At 38.2% G+C, this 11,409-nt stretch overlaps 1 protein-coding gene across 1 annotated transcript; it reads right to left on the reverse strand.

The window, feature by feature from the left end:
- Nucleotides 1-374: 374 nt before the first annotated feature.
- Nucleotides 375-2,691, reverse strand: LOC311273304 (ladderlectin-like; the record flags this gene model as incomplete). Its single annotated transcript, XM_084380286.1, has 6 exons — nt 375-442; nt 563-674; nt 874-991; nt 1,165-1,255; nt 1,437-1,481; nt 2,640-2,691. The coding sequence occupies 6 exons, from the start codon at nt 2,689-2,691 to the stop codon at nt 375-377; spliced, it is 486 nt and encodes a 161-aa protein (XP_084236412.1).
- Between the last annotated feature and the right edge of the window lie 8,718 nt (nt 2,692-11,409).

An 11,409-nucleotide genomic window follows, 5' to 3' on the forward strand; every position in this document is an offset into this window, starting at 1 on the left:
CGTCAACTGTTTAACTTTAAATCTTTGAGTTCAAACATAAAACAGCTGAAATCCTGACATTTGTAACTCAATGATTTTTTATGTTTGTTTTTTCATGAACCTTTTTTCTTCTGTCCATATTCTAATTAATTAGGTATCAACATAACTCCCACATGGCCATTTCATGTTTAAAAATGAGAAAGAAAGAATGAGGGAGAACATTTTCAGAAATTTCATTTTCCTTTTATTTTTTCAAACTTTATTGTATTTCTCAAACAGTGGAGATTACAGTTAACATTGTGATGTCATCTACAACTTTATTTTCCAAGTGATTTCTTTCTTTGTGAATTGTTTGAGACATAGATAAGGAGATTTCCCCTGAACACAACTGGACTTTATGGTCTTGTTCCGCAGACGAAAGGAAACTGGAGTTCGCAGGGCATATCGTTCCAGAGGTGGTCCTCTGAAAATGAGACATGAGAGAAAAGTTTCAAAAATGGATTTTACAACTATGTGTGCTGAATCCTGTCAGAAGAAGTCGATTCAAAAACTGAAAGAGGAGAAAAAAATGAATTCACTGTACCTGAGCGGTTCATTTCAATGCATCTCTCGTTGCCTTTAGAGTTGTTGGGCTCGTCTGTGCCCCAGAGCTTGAAGTTAAACCTTGACCCATCACTCCAGAACCATGTCAAGTCCTGCAAAACAATTAAATAAAGTTATAAAACATCTAAAAGACTTGCATTAAAATAAAATCGTCACTGACACTCCAGGATTGAAGGATTTAAAAAAAGTCTGACTTTACAAAGAAAAGAAGATCATTGAGACACCACATGTAGAATTTAAATTCTTGTGCTTTGACTCGAACGATCAGTGTAGACTAAAGTTCCTCGTTACCCTGATTGCATCAGTGCCGCCGATCCAGGTTTGGCCTAAACGACCGGTGCTCTGTTTCACCATCCTCTGGATGAAGGCGTACTCTCCTTTGTTGTGAATGGAGGCGAGGTTGGCACCCCTGTTCACACAGTGTTTCTGTAAAAGATGAGATCAGGGTTAAAGATATATATATATATATATATATACATGTACATGTACAAACTGGATTTAAATATATCAGGCTCTACCTCTGCATCTATCCAGGTCATTTCTCTGTTGATGAAGATGAAACATCTGGATCGAAATGGAGACCATCCAGTCGGACAGATGTTTCTCACATCACCCAGCATCTTGCCCTCTTCTTCCTCCACCACAGGTGCAGTCTCCACCTTTTCAAACTTTCCTGTCATCAGAGCCAATGAAACAAGTTACTTACATAATGAGGTGCTGGTTTATTTCTTTAAAGAACAGTTCTTCTCTATGAAACTGTATTGTTGTTAGATGTCAGACTGCAAAGTTGAGTCCATTTAAAGACCAAACATTTGTCTAAGTTGGTTCTTGTTGTCCGGGTCGTTCTGTCTCACCTGGCTGCACGTTCTGCTGGATGTCCTTTGTCTCCTTCACTGGATCTGTTGGAGAAGAAGATTAGGACTGTAGTCATGGACAGATGAGCCTGTCACAGCAGTCTCAAACCAGTCCGCCCACCATTTAATAATTCTTCTTGGCTCCAGGATTAGTGAAGCAAAATTAAATTAACTAACAGACTAGCAGCTAACTGGGGACATTCTGGGGTCTGGTTGCTAACTTTCCCTTGACTGGTAATCCAGCCTTGTGCTAGGTGGTAAAAGATACATAACTTTAGTGATTTTTATTGGAAATGTTTACTTAATCTAATTAAAAGGTCGCACTGAAAAAACTAAAATCATGATGGTACAGTGTCTTGTAGCAGGGTGAATGCTGTCTCTTGTTCTCTGTTTACTTCAACATACAAGCATTTACATCACATCTGACAAACCTGGGATTTTTACTTACAACAGTAAGTAATTTCTATATAATGTTGCTTTAAATTGTCAGTAATTTTATCTAAATTAATGGCATTGAATTACAGTATAAAACTTCAACATCAAATAATTGTATGTAATTTTCTGTTTTTTCACAGTTACAGATTTTTCCTGTTATTTTACATCATGTCATCAGACATGTACATTTACAGTCAATCTTTGTAATTTTATGGATAATTTGCATATGTCATAAAAATACAGGGGAAATCTGCAAAATACACAGAAGAAATCAATAAAATTACAACAACAATAAATGTTTTTTTAAAGTGCACCAGTAATGTAGTGGATTTTTGTCAATGTTCAGTCGGTTTGAAGCTGAAATTTCTGAACTCTTATAACTTCCATGACTGTGTATGAATTTATGTCAAGTATTTACGCACAATACATGTAAATGTAAATACAGAACCAATACTTCTTTTACTGTTTGTATTTAGTTTCTATTTAATTTAATTAATGAAATTTTAGGGTTGGCAAAGTTCAAGTTTCATTGTATTGTTTATTTTACATTCGACATCTAAGTTGCTCTTTGTAATGGTTTTATTTTCTGTTTCTGTCCATTCAGTGTAAAACAAGCTGACATTTCTGAATTCTTACAACTTCTATGACTAACAGTGTATGAATTATGCCTTTTAGAGAAACTTTTATTCTACAGTATTTCCACGACTAACACTCAACGTTTTTAAAGAAATGAAAAGCAGTTTAAAGTTGCTTCACTCCAGCTCTCACCTGCTGAAACAGCCAGAGCGAAGGCAGCACAGAGAAGAAAAACAGCCCTCATTGTTTAGAGTGATGACCTGCTGCAACACATGTCAAAAGATTAAAAAACATACTTTAAATATTATCTTTAAACGTTATCTTGTGAAAGCAAGTCTGGAGATAAGATGCAACCTTACAGTCTCACCTTCCTCAGCGGAGCCTGTCGGTGTCTGCAGGATGTGGAGTGAAGCTTTTATACAGAGACGACATTTGTACTTCAAACAATTATCTAAAAGTCGTCACACGTTCAAAGTCCAACCAATTTATTGACTGCAGTTTTCAATGAAGTTTGATCTCTTTGAGCATAATAACTGCATTATTAAAGGAGGAACTTACTTTATCTTTGTTACCGTTGTTATCATTATTTATTCAAGGTTTTTAAATGTGTTTTACTTTGAGTTGATTCGATTTTTTTTCATTAATTCCACAATTATTTTAGTTGCTTATAAATCAAAACAGATTTCTGTTGCAGCTTCTTTCATGCAGTGATGGACTGTAACTCAGCTGATGTATATTTTGTAATTTGTACTTAACAACAGTACTCAGGTATGTATATCATTTTAATCCACAATATATTCTAAGTACATCTACTCAAGTACTGTACTTCAGTCTATTTTTAGGTACTTTATATTTTCTGCTACGTTACACCTCCACATCACTACACAAATATTGTACTTTTACTCCACTTGATTATTTGATAACTTTAGTTACTTGTTACTTTGCAGCAGTGATGGAATGTAACTAATTTACTTAAATACTGTACTTCAGTAAGATTTTGAGGTACTTGTACACATTTTGAAGGCAAATGTTGTACTTGTACTCCACTACATTTATCTGTTCACTGTCGTTACGAGTTTGCAGATGAAAAAAACAAAAAAAACACTGATTCTGATGAGATCAGATAGATAGATACCCACAGTATACAGCTTATACATACATGTAAATATGTTTACTTTTACTTTTACTCGTGCTTTTGATATGTAAGTAAATTTAATATCAGATACTTTTAGTATCTCAAGTAAGACTTCTGAGTACTTTTTACAACACTGTATTTCAGTTTAAATGATCAAGACACTGCAAGGTCACTCTGCTGTCAAAGGTTCATTCACAGTAGTTAACTATTTCCCTGTAAGCCCCTCATATAACTATATTATTGAATTGATATCAGTTTCTATATCTGCCATTAATCTACAAATTGATAAATTGCCAGCTCATTCCCGCTCCGGCTGACAAGGTGGATGAGGGGCATGACGTACAGGTCACGTATCCACTGACATAAAACCAATAAATAATTGAGCTAATCTGTATTTCCTTGAGCAGTTACAGTCAGCCTGTTATCAGACTGATGACAACGTGCAGGTCAAATGAACAGGCTAGATGGGAAATTGTTTTAAAACGTAAAAATACAATAGAAAAAAAATCATAAAATGTCTCCATACAGCTCATCTGGTGTAATCCAAGTCTCCGGAAGCTCCGAGATCCTGAATCTATTTGAAAAGACTTCACACATCATGTCTGTGATGCTGTTCCCCACATCACATATTTACATATTTGTATATTCATATGTTATATCTACTGATAGGTGACCTGGTGTTGTAGTCAAGACCACCAACCGAGATCAAGACATTACCGAGACCAGAGAGTACCGAGACCAAGACAAGACCAAGACATTTGGAGTTCGAGACCGAGACAAGTCCAAGACTTTTAGAGGTCGAGACCGAGGCAAGACCAAGACTTTTAGAGGTCGAGACAGAGACAAGACCAAGACTTTTAGAGGTCGAGACCGAGGCAAGACCAAGACCATATATATCAAAGGAAAATCATAATCAAACATCAAAATGCCGCTTTCCTCCTGTCGTCTCCATACTCTGTGTGCAGGGGGGCGTGTCAGTCACTCTCACACTGACACCGGGCAGGTAGCAGCTGCAGCTGGGGGAAATCTTTACACTACCAATGATTTGAAGTTATTAGCTGTTTTTGAGAGGGTCCTTTTTCACTCTTATCAGTAAGGCATGGACAAAAAGCCTATCAGCGGTGGTCTTAACCGGTCTCGTTCAAAAAACCCGAGTCCGCCCAGTCCGAGACCGAGACAAGACCGAGTAAAAATGCCCTCGATTCCAAGACAAGACCAAGAACCTCAAAAAATGGTCTCGAGACCAAGACCAATCTCGAGTACTACAACACTAAGGTGACCACCAACAATGAGGCGAATGCAGAATAAATCAGCGATGCCAAAACATTTACACAAATAAATACTCTTAATACAGATTTCTGTTGCAGCTCCATTCCTGCAGTGATGGAATGTAACTAAGCACATTTACTCAAGTACTGTACTTCAGTATATTTTTAGGTACTTGTAGTTTACTTGAGTATTTCTATTTTCTGCTACTTTAAACTTCCACTACATGTTGGAGGTAAATATTGTACTTTTACTCCGCTACGATTATTTGATAACTTCAGTTACTAGTTACTCTGCAGATTACTGCATCAGAGCCAAAGTAGCACATTTTACATTTGTTTTGTTTTATTGGCGATCAGATTCAAATCAAATTACGAAAAATAAAGAAATGCTTGGATAATAAGAAAAAAGATGAGTGCTTAGATCGGTTGGCCCACAGTATACAGGTACACATACATGTAAATATGTATCATTTTACTTTTACTTGTGCTTTTGATACTTAAGTACATTTGATGCCAGATACTTTTTACTTTTAGACTTTTACTCAAGTACTATTCATATAGGTAACTCTCACTTTTACCAAAGTAATATTTTAACACAATACCTTTATTTTTTCTTAAGTTTGACTTTTGAGTTCTTTTGACTGAATTGTATTTCAGTGTAAAAATGATAAAGACTCTTCAAGGTGCCTGAAATCAAAGCAGGCACAACAATTGACGCGATCCAAAGAATGTTTAAGAATTTATTTAAATAAGATGTAGGCAAGTAAACAATCACTCTGAGCTGTACTGAGAACCATGTGTGGTGGTGTTTCAGGACACACGGGACGATGTTTCAAGGCCCTTCCTCTTCTCTGCCTTTCTTCTTTGTCCTCCTCATCTTCACTGTGCTGACATACACCTCCTCTGGTGCCATTGTGCTTCTGGCTCCTACACAGCTGTGGAGAAAAAGCTGTTCTCCATCAGGATTTGTATTACAAAATTTAAAAAAATAAAAATAAGCTGAATTTGTGCTCACAATCTGTTTTGTAATTAATGGAAAAATACAGATTACATTTGGTTTCAGTTTCAGAGGTAATAATTCTGATATAAATCATTAAACCCATCAAAACAATCACTCTGCTGTCGAAGGTTAATTCCCAGCAGTAATCTATCTATCATATAACTATATTTTGTAATTGTCTACATCTACATATCAATAAGTTGGCAACGTTTTAGAGGTTTAAGATTGGCAGCTTTAACAATAAACCATGAACACAGTGATTAAAGACCCAGCACAGACTGATACTGCATCATGATTGCTGAGTCATTCCTGCTCCGGCTGACAAGATGGATGAAGAGCATCACGTACAGGTCACGTATCCACTGACATAAAACTAATAAATAATTGAGCTACTCTGTATTTCCTCGTGCAGTTACGGACAGCCTGTTATCAGACTGACGACAAAGTGCAGGTCAAATGATCACGCTAATTTTGTGTTTAACCTCAGACCAGGACTGATCAGAGTCAACAGTTCACCCAAAAATGAAGATTCAGTCATTATTATTATTACCACTCAGCCTCATGCTGATGAAAAGTCTGGTGAAGTTTGTAAAAACATGTTTGGAACTTCACATCAACACAATTGTTGCGGCATTCTCCTAAACAACTGAAGTAGATGGAAACTTGTTTTAAAATGTAACAAAAAATCATAAAATGACTCCACGGTAATCCAAGTCTCTGGAAGCCCCAAGATCACAAACTGAGAAACTTTTCTTTTATTACTGTTATTTGTTAAGATCTGTGAAAGCGACCTTAACCAATCACAACATCTAGAGGTTGAACCAGGGCTGCCCCTGGCAAAATTGGGGCCCTAAGCAGAATTTTATTTTGAGGCCCCCCCCTTTACAAAATGACTGTATCACAAAATGCCATTTAGGTTTACAACCTTTTATTAGTAGGAACAAATCAAATGAACAGCCTCTTTCAACAATGGAACAAGCCTTTTACAGATGCAGGCTGCTTCAGTAGACATGGTGCCTGATGGCCCTTGTGACATACTGGGTGCTGGCTCCGTGTCACCCTTAGTAACAAACTTCAGCATGGACCCTGTTATGACAAGAAATCCACCACACAAGCAGATTATTAAGATTTGTTTTGGTCTTAATGGTAAATTACACAATGAAATTAATGTAAATACTAGCCTCACAAAGATTAAAATGCAATTAATGCAAATACAACTACAGATAATAATATTCATTATGATTTGATTTGATGATATTTCTATATTTAAATATTTTTATATACTTAGTACTTAGGTTCTATATTCCTACACTGCTGTTTGCTGCTGCAACGCTTTACATTTCTCCATTGTGGGTCAAATAAAGGATTATCTTAATTTTTCTTATCTAATCTTATATGATTTATGAATTAAATTCACCAAAAGATGGCGACATTTTACCTCCATAAAAATAGCCCAAAACTTCTATTGATAGCATAGATTGATAGGCTATAAACCTGAGCCAACATACGACCACCAACTGGTAAATTAACCGCTCCTTTCAACAGAGGTGAATGTAGATGCAGTTAACAAGACATTCAATAAATAATAATCAGAGCCGCTGGAAAATTTAATCTCCAGTCCACATCTAGACAGAATTATCCTCTCTTCTGTCTCATGATTAGCATGCTGCCAGCTGGGGTGTTTATGCCACAACATACCCACCTTCAAGTGAAGCACGAGCCTCCTCTTGTTTATACTTTGTCTTTCTTTTGCTTGCTCCCGATTCATACTGCCGTTTGGACGCCATCTCTCCACCTGCATCCAACTGCCTGTCGGCGCATCTGACCGCCGATTGGTCAGATGCTGCGTGCTGTCAATCATTGCGGCAACGTGTGCGGTGTCAGATTACTCGTCTCTTTTTTTTCTCTCCTGCCTCGGGCTGACTTGGTGCTCTAAGCGCGCCTCACGGCAGCGTTTCGCATCCTTTGCGCATTTGCAGAGAATGCGTCCCCTTGCGTAAAATGGGGCCCCCCACGGATCGTGGGGCCCTACGCACAGCGCGTGTTCTGCGTCTAGGGAGGGGCGGTGCTGGGTTGAACAGCAGGTTCATCACGCACTCGTCTCAAGATCCTCCATAAGAACTTTACATTTTCACATGTGAACTGCATCTGCTCATATATAAGTAGCTTTTTTTCACCTGTTCATTAGAATTTCATCATGCGGCTCATGAAAACACTTGAAACTCCTTTAAATCAAATCAAATCAAATCAAATTTTATTTGTATAGCCCAAATTCACAAATCACAGTTTGCCTCAGAGGGCTTTACAATCTGTACAGAGACGACACCCTCTGTCCTTCGACCCTCGATTCGAGTGAGGAAAAACTTGCCCCAAAAAAAGGCCCTTTTAACAGGGAAAAAAAATGCGGAAGAAACCTCAGGGAGAGCCACAGAGGAGGGATCCCTCTCCCAGGACGGACAGACGTGCAATAGATGTCGCATGTACAGAGCAGATCAACGAGATCACAATGTATTCGATTATAAGCGATGGTTGACAGGAATGAAAGTACATAAAGATGTATTACAGCAATAATGATGAAATGCACATGGAAATGTGATTACTAGTGATAACAGTAGTAGTGATTAATGGTAAGGATGGTATGTAGTAATGCAGTACGATAATAGTAGTGTAACGTATGTAACAGAGATGTGACTAATATTAGCGACAGTAGTGGTGGGTGTTAGGCAGGGTCATGGCAGTAGGCGCATCCACGATCAGGCAGGGCCATAGCAGTAGGCGCATCCACGATCAGGCAGGGCCATAGCAGTGGGCGCATCCACGATCAGGCAGGGCCATAGCAGTGGGCGCATCCACGATCCACGACCCGGGCGCGGCCAGGATCCAAGGGAGCCTGTAGGACTAGAAAGCACAAGGACTCCGGGAAGAAGTAAGTCAGTGACATGCAGAGATGGGGCATGCATACAGGCATAATGTATACAGATGGAGAGGAGAGGAGAGGGGAGGAGAGAGAAGCTCAGTGTGTCATTGTCCCCCGGACTAGGCCTATAGCAGCATAACTAAGAGCTGGTCCAGGACAGGCCTGGGCCTGTCCTGGACCAGCCCTAACTATAAGCTCTATCGAAGAGGAAGGTCTTAAGTCTACTCTTAAAGGTAGAGAGGGTGTCCGCCTCCCGGACCAAAACAGGAAGATGGTTCCACAGAAGAGGAGCTTGATAACTGAAGGCTCTGGCTCCCATTCTACTTTTGGAGACTTTAGGAACTACAAGTAATCCTGCGTTCTGGGAGCGTAATGCTCTAGTTGGGTGATAGGGTAATATGAGCTCCTGGAGATATGATGGTGCCTGACCATTAACAGCTTTGTAAGTGAGGAGAAGGATTTTAAACTCTATTCTTGATTTTACAGGGAGCCAGTGCAGAGAGGCCAATACAGGAGTAATATGATCTCGTTTCTTAGTTCCTGTCAGTACATACATTTACATGGGAATCGCTCATTTTCACACATTTTCACATGCGATTAGCTATTTTCGCATGTGAACTACAATTGTAACGTGAAGAAAAAACAATGGAACATGTGAACTGGACATTTTTACAAGTGATTGGCTTTTTGCACATGAATGAAAATTTCCACATATTAAAACCCAAATCTTTAGTTCACAGTTGTGTGAAAATGTTGAATTCAACTGTAAAGAAGAATATTTTGGGTGAAATTCTAATACAAGTGGAAAAAGTCACGAATGCCTGTAATTTGCATGTAAAAATATAAATTACTTAATTTTGTCTTCATTTTCATTCATATGTGAGAAATAAGTAGCCAGTCACATATGGAAAGATAAATTTCACTACAATTTCAATTCATCAAGAAACAATGTTGTAAGTGCTGAAGAGAAACTTTGATGATGACGTTCTCCGGACAAAACATCTACTTCCTCGTTCTACAATTATGTAACCAAAGAGATCAAACTTCAGTGATAATAGCAGCCAATAAATCAGCTGAACTTTGTTATTTTCAAACCCTGTTTATGTCCTCGATCGTGTATATAAGTGTGCTTCACTCTGCAGCTTCACAGGGCAGCAGACACTCAGCTGAGAGGTTTCACTACTGACACAGGTGAGAAACTAAATCATTCGAAGATTTAGAGTTTAATTCAAACTTCAATATAAATAACAGCAGATTAATATGTTTTTAATCATTTTGCGTTCTTGCATTGCAGCAGTCCAGCTCATCTCTGTTCAAAATGAGGATCATTTTGCTTCTTTGCGCCACCTTGGCTCTGACCATCGCAGCAGGTGAGACTCATCGAGAACACTGAAGCCATCAACAGTTTTCAGTCTCCAGATGTTCACAGTGATATGATTAAAATCTGAGTCTACATTTTGAATTTGAACACTTGATAATGGTACTGCATCTTTTCATCTTAAAAACCAAATGAATGTTTAAAAAGTTTAACCTTTTTCCCGCAGTAGTGCCCGTAGAGGAGGTGGCAGCTGCTCAGGAGACTCACCAAGGTAAGAGAAGTAACTGGGACTTCAAGGAAGATGTGTTTTTCTGCTGTTCAGACGAAATTTAATTAATCCAAAGAAACCATTCTGTAATCATCAGTAATATTTACTTTTTTCTTAGTAGATGTCAAACTGCCTGTTGAGACTGAAGTGGAAGAAGAAAAGATTGTGTTTGACGGCACGAAGAACAGCTGTCCAACCGGCTGGTCCAAATATGGATCCAGATGTTTCCTCTTCATGAACAAAGATTCGCCCTGGGTAGAGGCAGAGGTACACTCAGACACTTGATTTCACATTTAAATCATAATGATTTCATCCTCCAAACAGATATTTGTCCTGTAACTGTGTGCATTAAAAGATTTCCATCTTCTTCTTTTGCAGCGTTTCTGTCTGCGTAAAGGTACCAACCTCGCCTCCATCCACGACCAAGGAGAGTATGAGTTCATCCAGGAGGTTGTGAGGGGCAGCACAGGTCGTTACCCACAGGTCTGGCTTGGTGCCAATGATGCTGTGAAGGTAGAGAACAAAACCTTATTTTACAGACTGACTGACTTGAAGCCTATTTCACTGTCAAACAAATGTGAGTTTGGCTGACGGATGTATGTACTCAATTTGAATACAATGTAAAAATGTTTACTGTAATTTTACAGTAAATTACTGGCTAATAATTGCAGTAAATTCACAGTCGTATACTTATTTTAAAGAAATAAAGATAATAGGATAATCACCTTAATGTATTTCTGCAGTAACCAACACAATTTTACTGTGAAAATACAACATTTTCACATAAAATGACATTATGGTACTGTAACAAGCATCTATAGTTTTTATATAAATTAACCATAAATTTATAGTCATATTACAACAATGTACTGTGTTTTTATATTAACCCAACTATATTGCTTGTTAGAATGCATTGCAAAAGTTTCTGTTTCTGTTTGTTTCACAGTTAATAATTATGTTTGTTTCACAGGATTTGACTTGGCTCTGGAGTGACGGTTCAATCTTTAGTTACCAGGATTGGAGCTTCGACGAGCCCGACAATAATGGGGACAGGGA

This window comes from Pagrus pagrus (genome assembly GCF_965226575.1).
Source record: "Pagrus pagrus genome assembly, chromosome: 17".
Taxonomy (NCBI): Eukaryota; Metazoa; Chordata; class Actinopteri; order Spariformes; family Sparidae; genus Pagrus; species Pagrus pagrus.